The sequence below is a fragment of the Brassica napus genome, chromosome C1 (assembly GCF_020379485.1).
Source record: "Brassica napus cultivar Da-Ae chromosome C1, Da-Ae, whole genome shotgun sequence".
NCBI classification, from domain to species: Eukaryota; Viridiplantae; Streptophyta; class Magnoliopsida; order Brassicales; family Brassicaceae; genus Brassica; species Brassica napus.
The window spans coordinates 48,255,883-48,283,783 of NC_063444.1; the positions used below are offsets into that span (position 1 = coordinate 48,255,883).

The window sequence follows — 27,901 nt, forward strand, 5'->3', positions numbered from 1 at the left end:
ATTTTTGCTTCTGTATCCTTCTTTACTGGTAATAACCCTCTACTCTGCATTCCACCCTTCTGAGGCACCCACCCTTGAGAAACGACCTTCTTTGGATGTGCCTTTTCATATAGACGACCCAACATTAAGCATTGACGGACTGTTTGTGGTTGAAACATCCTGATGTGCATTTGCGTATCAACTCTCAGTCCTGCAAGATATGCACTGACTAAGTAGTCCTCAGAAAGCTTGACTCTCGTTCTGATAAGCTCAAACTTCCCATGATAGTCAACAATACCATCAGTTTCCTGCAATGCTTTCAACTCTGCAATAGGATCATCTAAAACTTCCTCAAATCTCTCTTTCAACAACTCCTTGTAGAACGGCCAATCCCGAAGGATATCATGACTTATCTCAGATTGAATCACCGCCTGATGCCAAGTAGAGGCTAGACCATCGAAATGTATCGATGCTAAACCCACTTTCAACTCCTCAGGTGTATTATCCATCACAAATAGCTGTTCTACTTTAGATAACCATTCCTTCAAGCGTTCACCATCAAATCTGGGAAAATCCAATTTCGCCATACGAGTGATACCTGCGTAATTGTACGGAAAACCAGATCTGCCTCTCGCCATCTCGTTTGAACCGTGTGGAAGGATCGGAGTATGAGAAACTACCGGCGATCCTCTACCAGTGTTTTGTTCATTACTTGTCGACGCCTGATGTTTGCTCCCTTGGATCAAGCGAATCGCTTCGAACATATCTGCGATATTCTTATCCATCTTCGTATTCTGATCCGCCACCGTAACCTCTAATTGATGTGTTCTCTCCAGCATGTGATCGATTCGCGATCCCAAGCTTTCTTCTATACCGCGAGCTGTTGCTTCCTTCATCATAGTTTGAGCTCGTGTTTCCGCCATCGCCGAGAAGCGTCGAAGCTCTGATACCTTTGATAGAATAATTTGTATTTGTATTTATGAATAGGAAAGAAGAATCCAATGTTCAGGAAACACCGATTCAAGAAATACAATGTTAAGCAACTAGTCAGACTAGCGACTCAATCACTGGATTTCCCAGGAAAGTAGAAAAGAAAAGAAAAGAAAATGTTCATACTACTCCAATGAATGAAAATGAAAGCGTCCCTCTCTTTTTAATTGAAATCGTAACAAACTTCTTCTTGCGTCCTCTCTCTCTTCTGACGTGGCTGATGACGTGTCCCGCACCACTTGAATATCTGTATCAGGTTGGATCTGTGAGGTCATGGAGATTGGAGAAACTGTTATTATTCTTACTCACTAGGTTTCATGTTAGAGCAATGCTTTTTTTTTTTTGTGTTTACTTATCTTATTTAGGGTACATTGGTAGCAAAGGAGATTGGTGAAAGAAACTCTTGTAGTAATCTGACAGACATATCAGCATGTACTTTTGTCAAGTGTTTAATGTATTATGGTTTGTGTATCAATGCCTGCAGTTCCAAATAGCGTTCTCTTCTCCTTTTTTTGTGATCAGCAATTAGTCTTTTGCGTAATCAGGTCTCAGAGTTCTCTTTCCAGGACAATGTACATCAGAGACATTCATGTTCTTCCATAATTTACTTTTGGAAGACCAAACCCACCAAGCTATTGATTTGGCTGTTTCCTTATATGACTTTGCATCAATCTTTATCGTGTTGAAAGCTCACGCATCTTCTTCTGAAGAAGATTTTGTTTCTGTAGATTAATAAAGAAGGGAACAGAATGGGGGCAAGGCATGGGCCTATTCATCATTTGTGTTGGCTTGATCTTTTCATTGCTACTTACATGATTGGCTCGTGGGTTCGAGTCCAAGCTCGTAGGTCACACACATCATGATCATGTAGTGGCTTATCTTTGAGATTTTGGTATTGAGCTTTAAGTATAATGTTGAAAAATCAAAGGATAACGTACCAGAGGGATTGTGAAAGTGACCAATCAGTTGGCTGTTTCTTTTTTGAGATCGTGGACACCAAAACAAAGAGAAGCAAGACTTGGATTCGATTAAAAAGTCAGTCGAGAAAAATATAAAAAGAAAGATCCAAGAGGAATTTTCTTATAAAATGGACAATGATCGTTAAACCCAAATTTTAGTTGAGTATATATATATATTTGGTTATTGTTAATTTAAGAATATACATATTTAATCAAACAATCAAAGGTTGAATTACAAACAAGAAGGAGGACTGAGTCTGAGACCTCTTAAGGAGGTAAACACAGTTCACGCCTTAAAACTAATATGGAGAATTCTGTCCTCTCGAAATTCGCTTTGGGTCCGGTGGGTGCAGTGTTATCTGATTCGAAAGGGATCGTTCTGGTCAGTGAGTATGAACTCAAATCATGGGTATGGCATAAATTACTGAAACTAGGCGATCTTGCGAAACAGTTTTTCAGAAGAGAAGTGAGGAATGGAAGAGAAACCTCCTTCTGGTATGACTCGTGGTCGAAGCTTGGCTGCTTGAAGGATGTGATAGGAGAACGAGGGTGCATTGCTCTGGGCATATCTGATAAGGCTGTTGTTGCAGATGTCCTGAGTAAGCACCGAAGAAGACGACACCGTGAGAGCCGTCTGAATGAGATTGAGAATGAATTAGAAGCGCTTAGGAATGGAGACATGTGATAGGATAAACCGGTGGAACGCTACAGCAAACACAGCCTGTGTGCTCTGTGATGCAGCTGATGAAACCTGCCACCATCTCTTCTTCAGCTGCAACTACTCAAGACAAATCTGGAAATCACTGGCTGGTGGGATTCTCTACAAATCTTGGAATGACGTTGTAGAGATCATCTCCAACGTACAAGCCTGCCACCGACGAAGAAGTTCCTTATCCGCTACACCTTTCAAGCTACGGTACATGCGCTGTGGAGAGAGCTAAATGCCCGTAGACATGGAGAACAGCCACAAACTGTGAATGTCATCACCAAGTTTGTAGATAAAACAATCAGACTCAAGCTACTCTCAGTCAAGGAGCTGGGGCAAAAGTATCTTGAGGAGAGCTTGACCACTTGGTTTGCAACAAGAGAGAGACCACCATGAAGGGGTTTTTTTTCCATAGAATCTAGAGTATAGAAGTTTCTTACAAACACAACAGAAGCACTTGATGTACAAAGTTTTGATTGAATAAAATTTTACATTCATTCAAAAAAAAAAAAAGAATTAGGAACAAGGAAGTGTGGACATGGAGAAAACAAGACCCGTTTACTAGCCATTTCTCTTCCTCTTCTACTCATCATTCATTATCAATGAGAATATTACCAATCACAAGATAAATCAACGCAAACTTTTTTTTTTTTTTTGTATTGTCACATTCGAAAATCATAAGCTTAAAACCATTTGAACTTTGTATATACACAAAATGGAATCTTGATAATTATATTTGCAAAGTCTATAGTTTCTATGAATTAATGTGTCTCATTGATATGAACAATCGAAATATCCATATATAATATGTACATCCTTTTCTAAACCCTGTGTTGATTATAGCTTTTATCTGGATCATCTGTTTATTCCTCATCTCAAGTCTACACAGTTGATGTTTTAGATACTGAAGAGGGGAAAAATGCATGTCTTTGTGCTTGTAATTTTCAGCGTAAGAAACATAGTTGTTGTTCAATTACAGAGAAACAAAGAAGTTTGCTAAAACGTAAAAAAGAGAGATAGAGAAAAAACACACCAAGCTAAAACGGAAACAGTACCAGAGGAACAAAGAAGTTTGCTAAAAAAAGTAAAAAAGCAGAGTAATGAGAAAAACACCAAGCAAAACCAGAAACGATACCCCAAATCTTATTTGATACGGATAGACATAGTGGTTCCTTTGTATTTCTTCTTTCAGATTCCTCAGGCAGGCTATAAAAGATCTGTACAAAAAAAGAAGAAGAAGGCTTATTCAGGTGATTTGACTATAATATTTTTGTTTCTTCCAGTGTTTGCTAACAAGTTGATTTAAAACTCTTGAAAATTACCTTTTTAATGAGTTGTGGTGCGGTTGCGTCTGCTTTTGTTTAGGACAAAAGGGTTGATGAACCACTCTGGTTTGTAGGAAAAAAGTATGTATCCAATCACCCATCCAAAGGCAATACCAGGTATTACTCCTATTACAGCTGCTATCCAACTCAACACCTCTTCCTCTTCTTCTTCCTCTGATTCTGGTGTTTCATGCGGTGTTGGCATGTGGATATCTCTGCAAACTTCGTCAAGAGAAGGGCCAAAAAGTCCCGGATTATCCTCAAAGGAAGTGCAATTCACCCTTCGAAACTGAGTGCTTCCGGGTACTAGACCAGTGAGCTTGTTATGAGAGAAGTTCATGTAGGAAAGGAATGAGAGTTCCCCTAGCTCTAGCGGAATTTCTCCTGAAAGCTGGTTTTGGGAAACGTCTAGTGACTCAAGAGCCGTCAGGTTTCCCATAGATGAAGGGATGTGGCCGGTGAAAGCATTGTTGGACAAGTTGAGCACATGGAGCTCTTTCAATAGACCAATGGACCTTGGGATCTCTCCTTCAAATTTGTTTCCTGAAAAGTCGAGTGCTGTGTAGATCTTTAGGATACGTACTAGCTCCATCTCTAAACCTTTGTTCATCAACACCATTGAATCATGGTAATAGGAATCCCCCATGTACTTGTCAAACCGCTGATCATAATTGTCCCCCAATGATGACATAGCACTCCACTTCACAAAGTAGTCTGATGACAAAGATCCATTGAAGTGATTGTGGGATATGTCGACGATTTGCAATTTAGGGAACGAAGTATAATGTATCGGTCCATGGAAGGCATTAGAGCGTAACACAAGAATTTTTAGTTGTGGTAGAGAACTCAACCAAAATGGAAACGTATCATTGATAATGTTGCTTTCCACGTTCAGAACTTCAAGAAAAGAGGAATTGATCAAAGATTTTGGAAGCTTCCCTGTCAGTTTGTTATGACCGACATCAAGCGTTGTTGAGAATTGACATATATTCTCTGGAAGACCTCCATGGAGACGATTTTGACGAAGGCTTAGAACTGTCAGATAGAGATTTTCCATACAAGGAGGGATTACACCACTGAAGTTGTTGTTTGATAAATCAAGAATGGATAAACCACGCAGATCGCATATGAATGAGGGAATATTTCCTGTGAAATTGTTGTTGGAGGCAAACAATTTTCCCATAGATAGCCCATGTTTCATTGAGTTTCCGAAGCCAGTGAAAGTGTTGTTGGAAAGATCCAGGTAAGTAAGATTTGGTAGCGTCCATAACCAGCCAGGCATTTGCCCTTTGATTTTATTGTTGGAAATGTCTAGACTGTCCAAATTTTTCAATCTTACAAACTCCGGAAGCTTGGTGATACCGCAGCCCGACAAGTGCAACTGATACAACAAAGGGGAAACGGGAACTGGACTCTTGTTTGTGGCTGAAACATGGTTTCCTGAGAGATCCAACACACCGAGGCGAACACTTGAGCAGGTGATAATCTTTTATGATTTTTCTAAAGAGATTCTAGAACCTTAACTTAACTTTGGGTTTAGCCAAATAAGATTATTGAAACCCATAATTAAGGATAGCCCAAAATCAAGTTTAACTTCAATAGTTTATAGGGTTGATCTGGATCTTCTGTTTATTTTCTCATCTCACGTCTTTACAGATGATGTTAGATGCAGGAAAGGGGAAAAGATACACATTTTTTATTGTGCATATAATTTTTAGCGTAAGAAACATAGTTGTTCAATTACAGAGAAAAAAGAAGTTTGCTGAAAAGTAAAAAACAGAGATGTAGAGAAAATACGCGCCAAGCTAAAACGGAAACAGTACCAGAGGAACAAAGTAAAAAAACAAAAAAGAAAAAAAACAGAGTAATGAGAAAACACCAAGCTAAACCAGAAACGATACCCCAAATCTTATTTGATACGGATAGACATAATGGTTCCTTTGGATTTCTTCTTCCAGATTCCTTAGGTAGCTTATAAAAGACCTGAAAGACCAAAAAGAAGAAGGTTTATTCAGGTGACTTCACTATAATATTTTTATTTGTACCAGTGTTTGCTAACAAGTTGATTTAAACCTCTGGAAAATTACCTTTTTAATGAGTTGTGGTGCTGCTGATTCTGCGCTTGTTTCGGGCAAAAGGGTTCATGAACCACTCTGGTTTGTAGGAAAAAAGTATGTATCCAATCACCCATCCAAACGCAATACCAGGTATGACTCCTATTGCAGCTGCTATCCAACTCAACACCTCCTCTTCCTCTTCTTCCTCTGATTCTGGCGTTTCATGTGGTCTCAGCATGTGAATATCTATGCAAATTTCGTCAAGAGAAGGGCCAAAAAGTCCCTGGTTCCCCTCAAAGGAAGTGCAATTCAGCCTTCGAAACTGAGTGCCTCCTGGTACTAGACCCGCAAGCTGGTTATGAGAGAAGTTCATGTAAGAAAGGAATGAGAGTTCCCCTAGCTCTTGCGGAATTTCTCCTGAAAGCTGGTTTTGGGAAACGTCCAATGACTCAAGAGCTGTCAGGTTTCCCAGAGTTGAAGGGATGTGGCCAGTGAAAGCATTGTTCGACAAGTTGAGCACAAGAAGCTCTTTCAATAAACCAATGGACCTTAGGATCTCTCCTTCAAGTTTGTTTCCTGAAAATTCGAGTGCTGTGTAGACTTTTGGGATAAATGGTAGCTCCATCACTAACCCTTTATTCATCAAAACCATTGAGTCAAAGTAAGAATTATCGCTCATGTACTTTCCGTACTTATCATAATAAACTGTAGACTCAAGTGATGACATAGCACCCCACCTCTCAAAGTAGTCAGATGACAAAGTTCCATTGAAGTAATTATGTGATATATCGGTCCATGGAAGGCATTGGAGCTTAACACAAGAATTGTTAAACGTGGTAGAGAACTCAACCAAAACGGAAACGTATCATTGATTATGTTGCTTTCCACGTTCAGAACTTCAAGAAAAGGGGAATGGATCAAAGATCTTGGAAGCTTTCCCGTCAGTTGATTATGACCGACGTCAAGCGTTATTAAGCTTTCAAATATATTCTCCGGAAGACCTCCATGAAGACGATTTTGACGAAGGTTTAGAACTTCAAGAGTAAGCTTGAGATTTCCCAAACAGCGAGGGATTAAACCACTGAAGTTATTGTTTGATAAATCAAGAATGTATAAAGTGGGCAAATCGCATATGAAAGAGGGGATATTTCCCGTGAAATTGTTGTCTGAGGCAAGCACGTTTATGCTATATAGCCTTGAAGGTGAAACTGTAGTTGAGTTTTGGAAGCCAGTGAAAGTGTTGTTGGAAAGATCCAGGTAAAACAGATTTGGTAGCGTCCATAACCAGCCAGGCATATTTTGCGTTCTTGCAAATTCCGGAATCTCGGTGATACCACAGCCTGACAAATGCAACGTATTCAAGAATCGCAAAGGGGTATCTGAAACTGGACTCTTGTTTGTGGCTGAAACATGGTTGCCTGAGAGAACCAGCCCAGTGAGCCTCTTAAACTATGACAAGATATCATTCAAGTCAATCGTAGTGGTCGTGTTCAAATAGAATAGGTCAAGAAGTTCGAGCCACTTGAGATGCGAGAAGATACTAAAGTCAACTGGACCTTGTGCATTGTAGTGGGAAAGGCGAAGGTCGACAAGGTTGGTAAATTTGGATATTGTGGCCGGGATTGGCCCTCTCAAGTTGTTTCTGTTAACGTCTAACCTTTGCAGCTTAGGTGGTGAAGATATATTCCCAAGCTCAAGAATACCGTTGAGTTGGTTATCAGACAATATAACATATTCAATAGAAGGAATGGTGAAGAGAGAAGAAGGCAGGGTCCCAGTGAAAGCGTTGTTACTTGCATCAAAGGTCGTCAATTTGGATAGTGAAGTGATGTTATGAGGAATTGTTCCTGTGAACTGATTGTAGCTGAGTTCTAAAGATGACAAATTTGTCAAATTCAGTAGTGCAATGGGAAAGCTTCCATTGAGCCTATTGAGAAAAACATCTAAGCTGGTCAACTGGTTTAGATTGCCAAAAGAAGATGGGATTTCTCCAACAATATCATTCCTAGAAAGGTCCAATAGGCTCAATTTGAGGTTATAAAGATTTCCAACAATAAGTGAGGTTATAAAGATTTCCAATAGAAGATGGAATCTTGCCCGAAATTTGATTCAAACGAAGGTTAAGATTGGTGAGATGAGAAAGATTTCCAATCGAAGATGGAAGTGGACCCGAAAAACGATTACGTGAAAGGTCGAGAGAGGTGATATGAGAAAGGTTTCCAATTGAAGACATTATTTGACCATTGAAATCATTACGTGAAAGGTTTAGAGTGGTTAGAGAATGAAGGCTTTGAAGACTGCTATTGGAATGAAACGTGCCACGTAGGTAGCTGCAACTAAGGTCTAGCTCGATCACTTCACCGGATTTGGCATCGCACGTGATACCCTCCCAATTACAGCAGTCGCTGTTATTCGCCCATGAGTCCGTCTTCCCATGAGACACTAGTATATCATCATTGATATCATAACAACCATAAGCAAAGGAAGAGTTTAGAACCTCGAACTCGGTCTTGAATTGGAGAAGTGCATCCCTTTGTTCCGGACGACACAAGTGCGTATTAAGAACCGTAGACACGTCCTCATAACTGTAGCCGAATAAGAAAAGTATAGAAAGAGTAAGAGAAATGGTACTCGTTATGTTCCAAAAGCCTTTCATTCTTCTTTAAGCTTATTTAACTTTGAAATGAAAAGGGAAATTGGTGATGAGTAACATGCTTCTATGCCCATCTCTTTATAGCGCAATAATAGACTTCGTTTTTATTCCACACAAAAAATATCCAGAGAGATAAATCCAATATTCATCACGTCGAAAGCAAAATCGTTCTTTTTTTTTCGAAACACAACTTTTTCATTAAGTTCAAGTTGCTTGATTACAAATAATAGAGGGAATTATCCATCCGCTTTAATTGAAAAGATAAACTACACCAACATAAGATAAAAAGGATAGGTCTTCAAAAGAAGAAGATGACAGCGAACTCAAGACGGTGCTTGAATGCGTCAGTGTAGCTTTCACGACATGGTCGGACAGCAGAGAAATAGTCAGCTTAAATTGTGAAGTTGACATCCAATCCACACCTCGGAAACTCGTCGAAACGAATCCCGCTGCATCTTCAGGCCCCGAACGGACCGCTCCACAAGATAGCAAGACGGTTATAGATATGGACAAACACCTCCACAAGATTGGAGGGAAAGTACTCCTTAAAAAGGAAGCAAAGGATGAACATGATGGTCCCGGTGAACCCACCGGTAAATGGAAAGAAAGGCTACTCTTCGAACAAGAGAGATGAAACTTTGTGTGTATATATGTCTCTGTAAAAACGCTAGTGAATCCACCAAACATTTTTAGAAGATTAGTCAAGGAGACCAATCCACCCCACATCAAAGTGGGCTGTGAAACTGCTAGGAAGAGATGGGAGCCTTGGAGCTTTATTGGGCTTGTCAAGCTCACTGCAAAATGAAAGTAGCCCATCTCATGAACACAATGACTCAGCCTTCCTCGGTCAAAGAACCCGATGAACTGCGAGGAATCACGGCGGAGCAAAGAAGCGGCGATGTTTAACTGATATGGTTGAGATGATGACAATGGATAGCGGAGTAGGAAGTCCAGCGACAGTGGTGATAGAGGAGACATAAGGTGAACACAACCGAGACAACTGACAAAATTCCAGATCTAAAATCCGAGTTAATTGTTGAGCCCCACGGACACCGGGTTTGTAGACGTCGGAAGCCGAAGCTTGAAGTTGGACTTGTGGTGGTATGGAAGACGAATGTCGGAGGGGGCTTTCTAGCCGAGGAGACACGTAGGGAGGAGAGGAAGATTGAGCCTCACAGATCTGATTCTTGACGGAAGCCGGACCAGCAGAGCTATGGCGTTGATGGCGTTGAGTAGAGGAGGGGAGTGAAAACTGTAGTCGGGAGCCCCCGGAAAAATACGAAATGGAAGACAACTTCGACCAAGAAAGGGTCATATGAACAGTGAACAGAGCACGGGATCTTGAGCTTGAACAGATACGAAAAGAAAGAGGACGACGCGGAGGTTGAAACGCCCGACGCCGGCGAGCCATGGCTCTACCGGCGTCGGAGTGAAACGGTTGAGACGGCACCTCGATTATCGGGCCAGAGAGAAAACTATTAGGTCAAATTTCCGTGCATATTGGTCCCCTTTACTAATTACAAGTATTTTTAAAAAAAAAAAACTGTCCACACCATAGAAGACGTAATTTACGAAGTCTTATTTTGCTTAGGTGTATGTTTGGAGTTAAATTAACGTTTACAAGACGCGCATGCATATTGACCTAAAAACTAACGTTTACGAGACCCCTGCATTTGCATATATTGTAATCTTTCGATTTGATAGTAAATGTTTTATCTTTTTAAAAAATCAGGATTTTATGACATTCCTCTTGCTTTAATTAAAAAAAGAACTAATTGAGATAACTGCTAAACTAGTTTAATTTTGATGGGATTTCAAAATAAGAAAGAATCTCTTTTTAAAAAATAAGAATAAAAACAAACATCAACGTTTTCAAGAAAAATCAACGGAGAAAAGTCTTATTTTTGGTTTATTCCTCATAACTTTCATAATGAGAAATATATGCAAACATGACAAAAAAAAAATCAAATATTTTCTAAGAATCAATCAAAATGAACAAAATATTAACCTGCTTGAAATCAAATAAATAGTGAGTACATGCTTCATGACAGAAGAACCAACTCTTTCTCGTGAATCTACTTATGATCGAGCCATATCATCGTGAGTACATTATTCAACTAGTATTCCTCAGGGCGAGATGGTAAGGAAAACCCCAGACTTTGCTCGATCGTGTTCTTGTTTCTTCAATATATGGCCAGTAGCTATTCTCTCTTATAACAAAAATAAAACAAAAGATGGATCGATGGTTTTGCTGATATGCATCAAATGCATTACATCATTGGAAGTTGTGTCGATTGTGAGACCTAAACCCATGAGTCTGATGCACACTAAGATCTTTCAAGATTAGAGATATTCTATATATATCTTGTGTTCTAACTAATTCTAATAACTAATTTAATTCTGAAAATCGTCTCCAATAATAATTTTGTTTTGTCTGTAGATGTAACCAAACTCGGTGAATCAATATGTTTATTGCAGAACCCAGTTTTTGCTCTGTTTTAGAATTCGTGAGGCTACTCAAGGAGACAATCTTTGATAGCTTCGACCCTGTTTTTACCAATTTAATTGGTAGTGGATTGTTTTGCGTAAGGCTCAGCATTACCACTCAATGATGATGCAATAAAAGGTACTTACACTTTGCAACATGAGAAGCTTTTCATAATTAGTGAGTTTCTCCAAAGATAGGGCAAGCTCCATAGCTGATTCGTCAAAGAGTAAGAGATCATCAAGAGCATAATATTCGTCAAAGATTCTTGAAACTATACCTGGTACTCCATAAACTTCTCAGCATGACCTCGCTCTTCAAGACTCGAATCGTTGTCTAACTTAAGTATACTAACTGCTGCTACAATAAGATTATTATTAGTCAGCCAATAGATTTTGTCAGGACCTCTAGAGGTCTAAAAGCAGATGAAGATCAAAAACAGAGAAGTGTAGACAAATCTTGTTGGAAGGTACGATAAGTACGTACGAGAAGGAACATCAACGAAACCAGCTAAATTAAACAAATTGTGGAGCTTAAGAATCTTTTGATGAGTTCAACAAATTGTTTACAATGCCAATGAACAACAAGGTTGTTAACTGTTTTCCTCTGTTCATCACAAGCTCCTAAAAGCCTTGCATGTTACATATACAGCCAAAAAAGCAACACAGCGGGTAGACATTACAGGAAGCAAAAAAATTTGAAGAGAGTTTCAAAATTTGGAGCAGACTATGTCACATTGATTTTGAGGCAGACTGAGACTTGCCTTACTTTTAGAGTTAATCTAAGTTTCTTTTACAAAGGACAGAAGTAAGTATTTGATTTTGCATATTTGGTTTCCTACATTAGACAATGATGATGACGCTGGTGACTGCGGGTTTGTGGTGAGGAAGCATCGGAGAGTGGAGGAGGTGGATCCGAGTGAAGGTGAAGGATCTTCGTGTACGGAGCTGGTGAGAGCAATTTTGAAGTTGGGAGAGGTGTACGAGAGGATCGAAGGCGCGAAGTAGAGGATGGGAACTTTCTTGGTCTCTGTTTCTGCCAAGCAATTGTGAATATATGGTTAGAATTTTCATTCTTATGTGATTTTGAAGATTGAAACTCTATGTTACCTTGTGAGGTCTCAGATTGTTGATTTGGAACCATAACTTTGAGCATCTGCTCAAATGAGTTACTGAAAACGTGAATTGTGCGTTGTTGTTGTTGCTGTACAGATAAGAATTTGTAGGGATTAGATTGTGGAGAAGCTATACTGTGGTTGAGCAAGGGAGCAATGGTTGGATCTGAGAGATCATCGAAATTGGAGAAAACTGTTATTATTCTTACTCACTAGGTTTTAAGTTAGAGCAATGCTCTTTTTTGTGTGTTTACTTATCTTATTTAGGGTATAGGAAATGTATTTTGATATCTTGAACGTAATGTACAATAGAGGTTTATATACAGAGTTTAGTCTTGGAGACTAAGTTAGATAATAACTAACATTTCCTAAAACAGAGGAATGTGTATATACTATAGTTGAGAGGAGATCTTTATAGTATCTCTCTTACACACCCTCTCAAGCTGCAGCGTGGGTGCCACGCCAAGCTTGTTCCGCAGTTCCAAGAAGCGAGCTCGAGTGAGTGGTTTCGTTAATGCATCCGCTAACTGATCACGAGTGTTGACATGTGAAACAGTTAGAGCTCCGCGTTGTACTTGTCCCCGAACAAAGTGATAGTCAATGGCGATGTGTTTCATGCGAGAATGGAATATCGGATTAGCACAGAGGAATGTTGCTCCTACATTGTCGCAGAAGACGACTGGAGCTGATGGAAGCGAGACCCCAAGCTCAGAGAGAAGACTGCAAATCCATATAATTTCTGATGTTGCGTTTGCAACTGCACGATACTCCGCTTCTGTAGATGATCTCGCCACACCATTTTGTTCCTGGATGGCTTCGCTGAGAGACGGTTCTATAACGTTAAGCCACCTAACCCCGTAGACAGCTCGGGTACTTGCTTGAGACAAGACCAAGAGAAAAGTCCGAAATGACTTAATAAAAAAAAAATCCATGGCGAAAGCTTTAGCGGCACTTCTTTACCACTAGACCAAAATGACTTAATTGAATGAATCTTTTTAGTAAGAATAAAAAAAAACATCAACGTTTTTAAGAAAAATCAACGGCGAACAGTCTTATTTTTGGTTTATTCCTTATGACTTCCAAAATGAGAAATATATGCAAACATGACAAAAAGAATCAACTCTTTTCTAAGAATCAATCAAAATAAACAAAATATCAATCTTCTTGAAATCAAATAATAGTGAGAGCATTCCTCATGACAGAAGAATCAACTCTTCCTCGTGAATATACTCACGATCGAGCCTATCATAGATAGTGAGTACATTAAATATTCAACTAATATTCCTCAGGAGTCAGGGCGAGATCGTAAGGAAAAACCCAGACTTTGCTCGATCGTTTTCTTGTTTCTTCAATATATGGCCAGTAGCTATTCTGTCTTTTTAACAAAAGCAAAACAAAAGATGTATGGATGGTTTTGTTGATACTTGATAGGAGTATGCATCAAATGACTCCTGCTTGCTTTGAGGAAACATCCCACGCGGCGTCTACGAAGCAGGGATTTTCGTAGCTTGATCGATCCGTCTGTGTTGGAGCGGCCTTGAGCGGTAGGTGATTACTCTTTTGTTCTTTCTCCACATCTTGAGCTTCGTCCCATTCTAAAGCCGCTGACAGTCCTCTAGTTGCTATCTCCACAGGACGGCTGCTCTTGTCTTCAAAAATAAGTTTGTTTCTGGCCGTCCAGAGGAACCAGCAGACCCAGGGGAGGATGGGAGATCGAATTCCTGTTGGGGGAAGACAGATTGCTTGTCGGAAGTGAAGTAGTTCCAATCTGAAATCAGTGTCCTCAGCTATGTGAACTGGTGACTTGAGAGGTATGTAGTTCCAGACTTCTTTAGCAAAGGGGCAGAGGAAGAATGTGTGCATTGATGTTTCTACCTCGTTGCAGCGGGGGCAGTGAGCTGCGGAGATCATTCCCCTTCTTTTGAGCTTTGCGCCTATTGGTAAGGCCCCTTGTATGATTGACCAGAGGAATATCTTAAGCTTTGGGTTCGTTTTTGCTGACCAAACATCTTTTAACCAATTAAACTCCAGGTCATTCTGTGAGGAGGGGTTAGCTAGAAGGTGGAGATTCGACGGTACAGTTTGTTGAGCATGCGAGTTATAGCCAGACTTGGTTGAGTAAATTCATGTTTGAAGAGGGAGTCAGACATAAATGTCCTCTGCCCCTACCTTGCTTGGCTTTATACATTGGATCTGCGAGCTGAAATCTGGTAAGTATTGCTCAATTCTCGCCTTTTTCCATTGTAAGTCATCAGTGGGAAGATCTGAGACTCTCATATCGAGAGCAGATTCATGAATTGGACCCATAGGCTTAGAACTGTTGTCCAATGATATCCATGTGTCTTTCCAGACTTTTGTATTCTGACCGTTGCCGATTGCTTTTCTCAGGTTCTCCTTGAGTAGGTCCCTGCCATGTAGGATGCTCCTCCAACCATGTGAACACACTGCTGGGAGTTGGGCGTCTAGGAAGCTCTTCTTATGGCAGTATTTCCCGGTAAGAACACGTGCAAGTAAACAGTTGGGGGAGGTTAATATTCTCCAGGCAACTTTTCCCAAAAGTGCTTGGTTGAATAATTGAATATCTCTCGGTCCTAAACCCCCTGAGGCTTTTGGCTTGGTTAATTTGTCCAGGGCCACCCAACACATGCTTTTCTTTTCTGCTGAATGATCCCACCAGAACCGAGTAAGTGTAGATTTGATTCTATTGCAGAGGCTTACTGGAGTTGGAAGCATGACATGGTGTAGGTGGGTATTGCAGTCAGGACAGGCTTGAGCATAGTGAGCTTGCCAGCTCGAGATAGGAATCGAGTCGACCAGTTGGAGGCTCTCTGCCTGATCCTATCTACTATAGAGGTAAACAAGTTCCTCTTCCTCCTTCCAAAATGTTCTGGAAGCCCTAAATATTTTCCCACTCCTCCTTCTTTCTCAATGCCCAAGATGAGTTTTGCTGAGTTCTTAACCTCTTGTGGGGTTTTGACAGAGAAAGTAATAGAGGATTTGGATATATTGACCTTTTGACCTGAAACTTTCTCGTATTCTTGTAGGATTTGGAGCAGAGAGAGGCAGCTTTCAGATGATAAATTGCAGAACATCATAGTATCATCTGCGAAGAGAAGATGATTGACGTGGGGACTACCTCTGGCCACGCGAATTCCTCTCATAGATCCGTGAAGCTCTGCTGTTCTGTAAAGGCCTGAAAGAATTTCACCACACAGGATGAACAGATAGGGCGAGATCGGGTCTCCTTGCCTAATGCCACGGTGAGGTTGCACTTTCCCGTAGACTGAATCATTTATTAGGAACGAGTAGGAAACTGTTGTGATACATTGCATTACCCAATTGGTCCACTTGTTGCTAAAACCTAGTCTTGACATTACTTGTGCAACGAAATCCCATTCAACACGGTCATAGGCTTTAGACATGTCCATTTTAACCGCCATTGAGCATTGTTTTTGTGCTTGTGAGGTTTTCAGATACTGCAGCACTTCATGAGTAATTAACACGTTGTCTGTTATTGCTCTTCCAGGGATAAAAGCAGATTGGTTCTCTGAGATGATCTCTTTAAGGACTGGTTTCAGGTGCAGGAAGAGAAGTTTGGAGATCACTTTATAGTATACGTTACACAAGGCGATAGGTATGTACTCTTCTACTCTCTTTGCAGTTTGGATCTTAGGAATAAGTCTGACATGAGTCTCATTTAAACTAGGGGGCATAATTCCTGTGGAGAAGAAGCGTTGGATCTCTTCTATAATGGAGGGGCCAATTACGTCCCAGTTAAAGTGGAAGAAGCTCGCGAAGAAGTCGTCTGGGCCAGGTGCTTTGTCTGCGTGGATTGCAAAGAGAGCATCTTTAATTTCTGCTGGGGACGGGTGTCTGGTGAGAGATTCATTCCACTATGGCGCCACGCAAGGTTTGAGAGCACGGAAGATTGTGTCCTCATTATCGTCTCTGGGATTTGCTGTGAACATCTTGTTGTAATAAGAGCAGACCGAGCCGAAATTTGATCTTCTTCGAAAAGAGGTATTCCATCATCTTTCTCTAGGACAGTTACTCTGTTTTTTGCTTTTCTAGCTTTTGTGACGGCATGAAAATACCCTGAATTTGAATCTCCTAAGGTTAGTCAGAGTTGGCGACTCCTTTGTTTCCAATAGGCTTCTTCGGATTGATATGCTTTTAAGAAGCCCTTATTTATCTCTATAATCCTGTCACCATTAGGAGTCTCACTTGTCATCTGAAATTCTAGATCCTCTCTGAGATTCTCAATTGTTTTTCTGCTGTTCTCATGGAACAGCTTACACCACTTGTAGATTGCTCTTCTACATAGAGCCAGTCTTGCTTCTACCCCAAGATATGCACAGGTTGTCCAAATCTCTGTTACTAGTGCTTTTATCTCTTTACAATCTTTGAGTCGTCTGTCATAGCGAAATAGATTGCGACCTTTCTTCTTGGTGGTGTCTAGGTAGGAGAGGATTGGACGATGATCAGAAGCTTCAAACTTGAGGTATTGGCAACGGCAAGAAGGGAAGAGCTCTGTCCATTCAGGGTTGCTGAGGGATCTGTCAAGGCGGCATCGCACTAGGTGATCTCCTCTTTTACCTCTCCATGAGAAGAGATTACAAGAGTGTTTAAGATCAAACAGATCATTCTCTGAGAGGAAGGTTCGAAAAGCTCCAAAAAGGTACCTTCCGCTCTTATTGGGCCTCCTTTCTTCTCAGTATTGTCGATTAGTTCGTTGAAGTCTCCAGTTAGGAACCATGGGCCTTTCGGTTTTGGGTGTAGAGAGGATAGAGTAGACCAAAATGCATTTCTCTTTGTGTGGTCTGGTTCACCATAAACAAAGGTAGCTAGGAATGATTTTCCCTTTGAGATGATCCTCGTGTCTATGTAGTTTTGGGAGGATGATAGGACTGTTAAATCTACATCTTTCTTCCAACTGAGAATCAAGCCTCCACCTCCAGATGTGGGGGAACTATGAAGTTGTTTTCTTCTTTCAGCCAGTGGAGTTCTTTTCTAATTGTTTCCTCTGTGTTTTTTGATTCCATCAGGAAGGTGATGTCAGGAGACTTCTTCTTGCGAATCTCCATTAAACAATGGTTTTGTTGATATGCATTAAATGCATTACATCATTGGAAATTGTATCGATTATGAGACCTAAACCCATGAGTCTGATGTACACTAAGATTTTTTTTTGAAGATTAGAGATGTTCTATAAATATCTTGTGTTCTTATAACTCTAATTTAATTCTGAAAGTCGTCTCCAATAATAAAGTCTTTTTTTGTCTGTGGATGTAATCAAATTGGTGAATCACACATCTGTTACTTCTCACCACCTTAATAACAAGTTTTGTTGATAATCATCTCACTTTTCATCCAATAAAATATACAGAAAAGAGACGACTAGGAAGAGACTAGTTGGTAAGACGATCCCAGCACCAACTGATGTTCTAAACGTCTCCAATAACTTTGGAGCAGTCAAGTTTATGAACTCAATTCTCTGATAGCTTTGCCATATTCCCCGTGCATGCAAACACATGCATGCACGTGGTCTCCCTCTCTCTTAACCATCTCAGTGGCAAATCAAATGAGAGATCCGCAAGCAATCACCGCAGTATCAATATCTCTATCATCATCACATCTCTTTAGCATACAGGCGATGAATTGCTGCTCAAGCCTACTCGAATTTTCAGTTAAAAGGCAGGTTGATTGAACACTGTATTAATGGCTTAGTTCGTTGAACACTGAACTTGTGCCAGCATTGCAGAACCCAGATTTGGCTCTGTGTTTAGAATAGTTAAGTTCCTCAAGGGGACAATCTTTGATGGACACCTAAAATCTTTTCAAATGCTTGTGATATACGGCATAACAACAAAACGAAGATAATACCGTATAGCACAAAAATTTGTATGCGGTATAGCACAAGGAAAAGATCTCTTTATAATTATAAAATACAAGGAAATTAATGTACATTAATTATATTTTTAAGAAGTTGTACGATGATGATCTGTTATCAGTTCAGGTTTTTTTTATCATGTTTTCCCCACTTTCTAGATTAATGTAATTTTGTAATATACATTATGAATCGTTTCATTGTTTCCAGCAACCTACGAGAGACCCTCCAAGTCCACAAGAAGGTTAGGGGAATCATCAAGCTTTCTCCATAACCCATCTTCACCACACGGTTGCACCACGAAGCTGACCCCTTTCACGTCCGAATCTACCATGAGCTCTATGTTATGAGCCTCGATGACCCATGATGATGCTGGAGGTAAGGAAACGAAGTTTTGCTGGAGGAGCTGAACATGATCTTTGATTGAAATGTGACCGAGCAATGCAACGTACTCTGATGCCTTCGTCGAGTTCTCTGTTCTGTAGCAAAAGAAAGAGATTTCAGTTAGTGTGTGTTCATCCATGACAAGGCTTGTCTCGTGTACCGTCCACTCTGATACAGTCTGCTCTGATGTAACGAGGCACTTCAAGAACATGTGATCTAATCTAGGGATGGGTTCTTGTGGCGCCACAAGTATGGATTTAGTCCCGTGTGATGCGGACGAGAAAGAAAGCAGGAGTCCAAGTTTAAAAGTCTCATCTGATTTCACCTGCACCAAATCCAAAATCATCCATTAGGAAGAGAAACAAGATCATCTCATAATGTGATGTATCTAAAAGCAAGGGACTTACAGAGTAGGAGACTGTGATGGGGGAAGAAGAAAGATGAAGGAGAGGTTTAAAGAGCCTTGCTGTGAAATACACATCTCCCTCGAGTCTTCCTTTAAAAACGATGTTCCCTCCTCCGTTATAAGATGCATCTCTAGTACTAAACAAAGTCATGTGCTCACCGTTATCCGTTTGCAAACAAATGTATCTAAATCAACAAGAAGTTAAAAACATTTTTTTTAGTATCAGGGGCCAGAACTCACTCAATAGTGACCTGAATGATATCAGTGTTGTCTTCCTTGAACTCGAGGAGTGGCTGACGTGAATAACACAACAATCAGATGAGAGGAGAGACAAACCCAGATCAAGAAAATAAGTTTTTGGTTCGTGTAAATATTATATGTGGAGTTAAAGAGTGGACAATAAAGATGGTTGAACCTGAAGACTCTGGCAAGAAATGTTGTACCATGGAGCATCAGATAACTGGCGACCCTCGAGTGATACATGGTTACCAAAGCCCTGGATAAGCAAGAACAGAGTTTTTCAGAACATAAATCATAGGCAAGACAGTCGATGCATACTTTACCCTGGTGTTATTCTAACAAGATGGGAAGAAAGTTGAAATCAATCTCACTTGACCTGATTGAAATCCGAGTAAAATGGCAACACTTGTGGATATGTTTGGACTATTCCCCATGACTTCTCAACAAGTGACCACCACCTGAAGAAAAAAAGCATGAACGATAATAAGATGACAAAGAAAATGGCAAAATTTCTTTGACAATCAAACAGGCAAAAGAAGAGTATTACTTATTCTGAGCTGTGTGGAAATTAGGTGGTTGTGCAGTCTCATATACCCATCCAGGAGCGAAGATGGCCGCTGATACATTGTTTCTCTTCAGCAAATCAAGAGCAGTATCAACCTAGCATATATATAGATATTAATGAGACAATGAAGAAGAATAATATGAAAAATTATTGGTTGGTTTTCACAAGAGTTTCTGAAAACATACAGTCCATTGACCACCACCAAAGGAGCCGCGACCGAAGACATCAATTCCCATGTAAACATCATATTTTCTGTCCCCGGCAACTTCAGCTGATAATTTTGGGTAGCTCTCCTGAAATACCATCACCCACTCAAATACCAGGCAAATGCATATAGAAGAAACACAAACTGAAGAAATTGAACGGTACCTTCCATGTATAGTTCATGAAGATACCATCACACAAGTCAAAGAAAGGTTTGTTCTTTTCATTCAAATGATCTTGCCATTTAAGATGGCCATGAGCAGTGACACTATCGTACCTGCAAAAAGAAGTGATCAGATTCAAAGTGGTTTTACCAAAAGAAAGAACTTGTGCACAACTTACCATATAACCAAAGACCCAGGAGTGGATAAATGCAAGACTTTTGTTAGATGGCTGACGAACTCCATCAAATTAGGAACCTGTTCTTTATCTATTTCGTTCTCTATATTTATCTGCAGGTAAGAGCTTACACTTCAAACGCAGATGAACAGAAGAATCAAGAAGTATCTACCAAAAGACAAAACTCACCAGCCATCCATCGAAACCTAGAGAAGTAGCAAGCTCAGCCAAACGCTCAGCATACATCTGAGCAGACTCCTTAGTGGCAAGCATCTCATTGCAGGTAGCTTTTCCTTCATCCCATTCCGTGATGAAAGTCCCCAACACCTTTTTAACATTTCCATAGATACACAAGAAAGTAAATACTTAACCCCAATTCATATCTACACATCCTAATAAACTAATGTATCCACAAGAATGCCTAATCTTCACCTTAACGCCATGCCTGTGAGCTGTATTGGTCCAGCAAGGAGGAGGAATCGTCACCAGAGAGTGAGAGAAGTAAACAAACACATCCATCAAAAACCAATGCCAAATAGCAAACCCGGCGTCGTTTTCACACCCTTGGATCCACTTGTCGTCTACGTACCCTCCTTTCATATCGTGGCAGACTAAAACCCTTGGCCGATCAGGTAAGTCTCGCCGGAGAGGGACTGTGGAGCGATTGAACTGAAAGTGGAAAGAGTCGAAGTACGAACGTGATTTTAAATATTGGAGAGATTTGATCGGGAAGGAGATCGGTGATGACGGTTTCGATAGATCGAGCAGCGGGACGGACTCGGACTCGGACTCGGAATCTGCGCCGCCGTCGTTGGATTTGGGCATGATGAGGGAGAGAGGGAATGAGGTGAGGAGCGTTCTTCGTGAGAAATAGGCGCGAAGAAGCTCTCCCTCCAGCACATGGAAATTAAAATAAAAATAAATATAGCATATGAAAATAAGATGACGTCATTATTCGCTTCCGTAGCACGTACGCATAGATAAAAAACCATAGCATATATGAGAAAAAATATCATTGTTTTCAAGTGAAGACTCCAGGACATGGAAATTACATGCTTCAATTCATAGCTTGCACGAAAAGCTTGCTACGAGCATAGCTGCCTGAGCTTGAATTAAATTCACCATACAATGCATCTCCCTTCTCCTCGTGATCAAAACTCAGAGAACGGCATCAGAGTAGACTGCAGCTTTGTTGTTGTTAACTCCAGAATGGCCAAGTAGTCGAGAGCGAGCAAGGGCTATATCATGTTCAAGCTCAAGCATCTTCTTCTGCAGAGAAGCTATTGGCTACAATGCAACCGTAAACTGGATCCTTGAGACGAACGTCAGTCTCATAAGACAAACGAGTTATCGGTTTCTTGTCTCTGTTCTTCAAGGACCTCACTGAGAAGCTTACTGACGTTGCGGGCTCCAAATACTTTATGGAGTTTGGAGAAAGTTATGGGGTCCTTGAGGGGAAATAAGGAGAGAAAATGCAAAGTATAATGTTGAAAATTCAAAGGATAACGTACCAGAGAGAGACTTAAATAACCAATCAGTTGGATGTCTCTTTTTGTTGATTGTGGACATTAAACAAAAGGGAAGCAAGACTTTAAAAAGACAATCAAGGAAATTAAAATATAGGTTGATCCAAGAGGAATTTTGTTATAAATTGGAAGATGATCGTTAAACCCAAATTTTAATGAGAAATTAGTGTTCCTACCAAAGAACTTTCTCATAATTAACTACGTACCAATAGACTGTGCATAATTAATTGCGACTCTCCTGCTCCTATTCCTCCAAAATTAACTCTACGTTTTTGATAGGCAAAATCATGTAAAAAGATTTGGTTAGATCTTACTTCATGTACTCATATCTTTTTGTAATGTCAGATCAAAGTAAGTTCTCTCTTTGGGTGAATTAGCTCAAAACCAATGAAAGACATGAAAATTAGGTGTATAGAAAAAACAGTACAATTTTAGGCTGCATAGTGTTTCAGAGTGATGCTAAATGATTTGAAAGATATTTTATAGATTTAGTTCTGTTTATATTTTTTTGGACAGAGAAACCATGTAAATAATCGTCATGTTTTTATCCGACAAGATTTTTCCAGCAATCGCATGGAATCCTTTGTTGTGTTAAATTCTAGGAGAAGCTTTGTCATTTTCCTTTTATTAACAGTGGTCACAATAAGCATAAAGATTGTGATCTCTTTGTTATTCTTGTAAGTTTATTTTTCCACCCAGATTCCTCGTTTGTTCTTGGTGAAGGGTGTGATAGGCATCAGATTTGAGCTTTTCTTTTTGTTATAACCAGTAATTTTATCTAAAGGTAAGAACCTAGATCAATGATTATCACTGCTAGTTTTTGCTAGATTTAATTCATGCAACTTGACCAGCGGGGTTAGCCTAGTGGTCTTGAGGGAGCTTCGGTCCCAATACGGACCCGGGTTCGATTTCCACTGGCCACCAGGGAATTCACATGCGGACTTGCTCTGGCGCCCGAGACCGAAGACCATTGTCTGGGTGTTGAACCTGCTACGGACTCGGTCTCTAGTCTGGACCACCACGGTGGGACCAGGACACTCGGTTATCAAAAAAAAAAAAAATTCATGCAACTTCTTTGGCATGACTTCAATGCAAAACTTGTTTTCCTTTTGTTTTGTTTTGTCAAAAAAACTTTCAAAAAGCCTAACAATCTTAAAATGGGTACCCATTTTGGAGGAAAAAATGGCGTTTTATATTGGAGATGCTCTAATAACAACTTAACTAATCCAAAGATTCTCGATATCTTGAACCTTTTGATAGCAAATGGATTCTTTTGATACAAATATTTGAAAGGTCTAGAGTTTCTATGTATTCATATGTTTCATTGACATGAACAATCGAAATATCCATATATAGTATGTATATCCTCTAACCAAAAAAAAGTTTGTATATCCTTTTTCCAAAGTCACGTGCTGCTTATAGCGTTGATCTTGGTCATATGTTTGTTGCTCTGATCACGTCTATACCGTTGATATTTAGATGACGTAAGGAACATAGTTGTTCAATTACAGAGACACAAAGAAGTTGGCTAAAAGTAAAAAATAAAATAGAGAGGCAGAGAGAGAAAACACACCAAACTATACCGGAAACAATAACAGAGAAACAAACAATCTTTCAAACAAAGTTATATAAAGGAGTAATGGGAAAACACACCAAACTAAACCGGAAACGATACCCCTAATGCTAGCTAATCTGGATTCATACATAGTGGTTGCTTTAAATTTCTTCTTTCAGATTCTTCACGTATGTTACGAAAAACCTGTACAACAAAAAGGTTTTTAACTAATATATTTTTGTTTTTTTCAAATGTTTGTTAACAAATTGGTTCAAAACTCGGAACATTACCTCTTTAATGAGTTGTGGTGTCTGCGTCTACGTAGAAAAAAGAGTTTCATGAACCACTCTGGTTTGTAAGGAACAAGTATGTATCCAATAACCCATCCAAAGGCAATACCAGGTAAGACTCCTATTAAAGCTGCTGTCCAACTCAACATCTCTTCTACATCCTCTGATTCCGGCATTTCATACTGTTGCGTCACTGTTGACGTGTGAATATCTCTGCAAATTTCGTCTAGAGAAGGGCCAAAAAGTCCCATGTTATCCTCGAACGAACTGCAATTCAGCCTTCGAAACTGAGTGCCTCCAGGTACTAGACCTGCAAGCTGGTTATGAGAGAAGTTCATGTAGGAAAGAAACGAGAGTTCCCCTAGCTCTTGCGGAATTTCTCCTGACAGCTGGTTTTGGGAAACGTCCAGTGACTCAAGAGCCGTCAGGTTTCCCAGAGACGATGGGATATGGCCGGTGAAAGCATTGTTGGACAAGTTGAGAACATGAAGCTCTTTCAATAGACCGATGGACCTTGGGATCTCTCCTTCAAATTTGTTTCCTGAAAAGTCGAGTGCTGCGAAGACTTGTGAGATACGTTGTAGCTCCAACTCGAAGCCTTTATTCATCAAAACTATTGAATTATAGTAATAGAAATCTCTCATGTACTTTTGGTCCAGATCATAATCTGTCACAAGTGATGACATAGCACTCCACTTAACAAAGTAGTCTGATGGCAAAGCTCCATTGAAGTGATTGTGCGATATGTCTATGATTTGTAACTTAGGGAACGAAGTTTGAGGTATTGGTCCATGGAAGGCATTTGAGCTTAATAAAAGAACTCTAAGCTCCGGTAGAGAACTCAACCAAGACGGGAACACGTCATTGATAATGTTGCTTTCCACGTTCAGAACTTCAAGACTAGAGAAACGGATCAATGATCTTGGAAGCTTTCCCGTCAGTTGGTTATGACCGATGTCAAGCGTTCTTAAGCTTTCATATATATTCTCAGGAAGACCTCCGTTAAGACGATTTTGACGAAGGTTTAGATCTAAAAGAGAACTCTTGAGATTTCCCATACAACGAGGGATTGAACCATTAAAGTTGTTGTTCGATAAATCAAGAGTGGCAAGACCGCGCCAATCGCATATGAAAGATGGAATATTTCCACTGAAATTGTTGTTGGATGCTAAGAAGTTTGTCATAGATAGCCCATGTTTCGTTGAGTTTTCGAAGCCGGTGAAAGAGTTGTTGGAAAGATTTAGATAATCCAGATTCGGTAGCGTCGTCCATAACCAGCCCGGCACTTTTCCTTTGATTTTATTTTTGGAAATGTCTAGACTCGACATATTTTCCGCTGTTGCAAACTTAGGAAACTCGGTGATACCGCAGCCTGACAAGTACAACTTATACATCAATCGCAAAGGGGGATCTGAAACTGGACTCTTATCTGTGACAGAAACATGGTTGCCTGAGAGAACCACCCAACGGAGCCTCTTGAAATGTGACAAGAAATCATTCAATTCAATCGTGGTGGTCGTGTTCAAATAGGATATGTCAAGATCTTCCATCTTTTTGAGATGCGAAAAGATACTAAAATCAACTGGACCTTGTGTCTTGTAATAAGAAAGGACAAGTCGGTCAAGGTTGGTAAATTTGGATAACGTGGCCGGGATTGGCCCTCTCAAGTTGTTGTTGCCAACATCTAACACTCGTAGCTTAGAGGGTAAAGATATATTCCCAAGCTCAAGAATACCATTGAATTGGTTATCAGACAGAATAACAGTATCAATAGAAGGAAGGGTGAAGAGAGATGAAGGCAGGGTTCCAGTGAACATGTTGGTAGCTGCTTCCAAATGCGTCAATTTGGATAGTGAAGTGACGTTAGGAAGAAATGTGCCTGTGAAGTGATTGAAGTTGAGTTCTAAATTTGACAACTCTGTCAAATTCAGTAGTGCATTGGGCAAGCTTCCATTTAGCTTATTCCGATAAACACTTAAGGTGGTCAGCTGGTTTAGATTACCAATAGAAGGTGGGATTTCACCAACAAGATTGTTCAAAGAAAGGTCAAGATGAGTGAGCTTATAAAGGTTTCCAATCCAAGATGGAATCTGACCCGAAATTTGATTACCAGAAATGTCAAGATAGGTGAGAGGAGAGAGATTCCTAATGGAAGATGGAATCTGACCCGAAAAACGATTACGAGAAAGATCTAGAAAAGTGAGATAAGAAAGGTCTACTATTGAAGAAGGATTGAACTCGCTGAAATTATTTTGAGAAAGGTCCAGAGAGGTGAGATGAGAAATGTTTCCAATTGAAGACATGATTTGACCATTAAAAAGATTTCCTGAAAGGACTAGAGTGGTTAGAGAATGAAGGTTTTGAAGACTGCTATTGGAATGAAACTGGCCACGTAGGTTGCTGCAACCAAGGTTCAGCTCGATCACTTCACCAGACTTGGCATTGCAGGTGATACCCTCCCAAGTACAGCAATCGCTGTAATTCCCCCATGACTCCGTCTTTGGATGAGGGTCTACTATTTCATCATTGATAATACAATTATAAGTCAAGGAAGAGTTCAAAACCTCAAACTCGTTCTTCAACTGGAGAAGTGCATTCCTTTGTTCCGGACGACACAAGTGTCTAGTAGGAACCGTAGACGCTACCTCAGAATTGTAACCGAATAAGAAAAGTATAAAAAGAGTAAGAAAACTGGTACTCGTTAAGCTCCGAAAACCTTTCATTCCTGAATATCAAAATTGAAAGAGCAATAACAAAAAGAAAATTGGTGATGAGTAACATTGCTTCCATGTCCATCTGTTTATATACATAATAACAGACTGTGTATTTATTCCACAAAGAAAAATCCACGGAGAAAAATCCATGGTGAAAAATCAAATATTCATCACATCAAAAGCAATATCTTTGTGTCGAATAGTCAAGTTTCCACACATATTGGTCCCCTACACTAATAATTAAATGAATTTTCAAAAAATAATTGTCCACACGACCGAACCAAATAAAAGTAGGGTTTTTTTTTCAAATTGACTCAAAACTTAAAGTCAAACCTAAAACTAACTCATGCTTTTCTTAGATTTTTTTTGTCCTATTCACCCCATCAAATTTTTTTATTTATTTTTTCCGAAAATGACATTTTTACTCTCTCACCCTCATCATTTTCAAGTAATTACAAGATTGTCATTGTCATCAATACCCCAACCACCATGAACAACCAATTTCAAGTTCTTAATGCACCTAAAATCGATTTACACTCTCTCTTTCTCACTTGTTATGAACTAAAAATAACATCTCTTTCACTTTGCTTCCATATTCATCCAAAAAACTCAAGCTTTTGATTCAAATTTTTTTTATGGTTGATAAAGTCATTCAAGCATACTATTCTTGGTGGGTTACTTTCGTTTGAGATTCTGGGTGGTTGGAGAAGACTCTGTGTGATAAGGAAGTCATCTCACTAGTTTAAGGTATGAAATTGAAATTCTTTCTAGATCTGTTTGTGTAGAGGACTTACCCGTAAGTAGTCTGGCTGTAGAAGACTTACGGGTAAGTCTTCTGGTCAAACGGACGACTTAATTTTTAGTCGTGATCTTTGTTTGTTAAAAAAAATCCTAGACAATACCCTAGACGACTTACTGATAAGTCGTCTAGGATAAACGAGTTAGTTTTGCATTTGACCGAATTGTGTCAGATATTTGATTTTTCCTGGACGACTTACCAGTAAGTCGTCTCCGAGAAAACAAAATTTTCAATATTTTATAAAAGATGGACGAGTTATCTGTAAGTCGTCTCAAGTTACTTTTGCAATTGGAAAATAAAACTTAAATATTTAACTTTTCCCAGACGACTTATGCGGAAGTCGTCAAGTAAGACGACTTACTTGAAAGTCGTCCAGGATAAGCAAAGTCGTCCAGATTTATTTCCTAGATTATGGTCAAACCTTGCTTATCTCGGACGACTTTCTCGTACGTTGTCTGCCTGGACGACTTTCAAGTAAGTCGTCTGGGTAAACTAAAATATTTAAGTTTCTTTTTCGAATTGCAAACTAACCTGAGAAGACTTACAAATAAGTTGTCTAGCTTTAATAAAATATTGAAATTTTTGTTTTCCCGGAGACGACTTACTGGTAAGTCGTCCAGAAAAAGTCAAATATCTGACACAATTCAGTCAAATGCAAAACTAACCCGTTTAATAAAATAGGGGTTTTTTTTAACAAACAAAACTGGACGACTTACTTGTAAAT

General features: G+C 39.8%; 4 protein-coding genes and 1 pseudogene across 4 annotated transcripts; 1 reads left to right on the forward strand and 4 right to left on the reverse strand.

Moving 5' to 3' along the window:
* The first annotated feature begins 2,232 nt into the window (after positions 1-2,232).
* LOC106378772 lies at positions 2,233-3,030 on the forward strand. Its single transcript, XM_013818849.1, has 2 exons — positions 2,233-2,609; positions 2,775-3,030. The coding sequence occupies exons 1-2, from the start codon at positions 2,233-2,235 to the stop codon at positions 3,028-3,030; spliced, it is 633 nt and encodes a 210-aa protein (XP_013674303.1).
* On the reverse strand, positions 3,019-5,441 carry LOC106378773 (receptor-like protein 35). Its single transcript, XM_022695499.2, has 2 exons — positions 3,957-5,441; positions 3,019-3,851 (listed from the first exon to the last, which is right to left on the reverse strand). The coding sequence occupies exon 1, from the start codon at positions 5,239-5,241 to the stop codon at positions 3,961-3,963; it is 1,281 nt and encodes a 426-aa protein (XP_022551220.2). The 5' UTR covers positions 5,242-5,441; the 3' UTR covers positions 3,019-3,851; positions 3,957-3,960.
* A 194-nt stretch (positions 5,442-5,635) lies between these two features.
* On the reverse strand, positions 5,636-10,309 carry LOC106382274 (annotated as a pseudogene).
* Positions 10,310-18,179: 7,870 nt separating this feature from the next.
* LOC106382277 (cytosolic endo-beta-N-acetylglucosaminidase 2-like) lies at positions 18,180-23,040 on the reverse strand. Its single transcript, XM_013822277.3, has 11 exons — positions 20,726-23,040; positions 20,483-20,620; positions 20,297-20,406; positions 20,120-20,231; positions 19,936-20,043; positions 19,733-19,845; positions 19,562-19,643; positions 19,361-19,441; positions 19,186-19,238; positions 18,947-19,082; positions 18,180-18,864 (listed from the first exon to the last, which is right to left on the reverse strand). Exons 1-11 carry the CDS (start codon positions 21,116-21,118, stop codon positions 18,370-18,372), a joined length of 1,821 nt encoding a protein of 606 aa, XP_013677731.2. The 5' UTR covers positions 21,119-23,040; the 3' UTR covers positions 18,180-18,369.
* A 303-nt stretch (positions 23,041-23,343) lies between these two features.
* On the reverse strand, positions 23,344-26,460 carry LOC106382269 (receptor-like protein 53). The gene is made up of 2 exons (XM_013822269.3): positions 23,665-26,460; positions 23,344-23,578 (listed from the first exon to the last, which is right to left on the reverse strand). Exons 1-2 carry the CDS (start codon positions 26,385-26,387, stop codon positions 23,536-23,538), a joined length of 2,766 nt encoding a protein of 921 aa, XP_013677723.1. The 5' UTR covers positions 26,388-26,460; the 3' UTR covers positions 23,344-23,535.
* Positions 26,461-27,901: the final 1,441 nt, after the last annotated feature.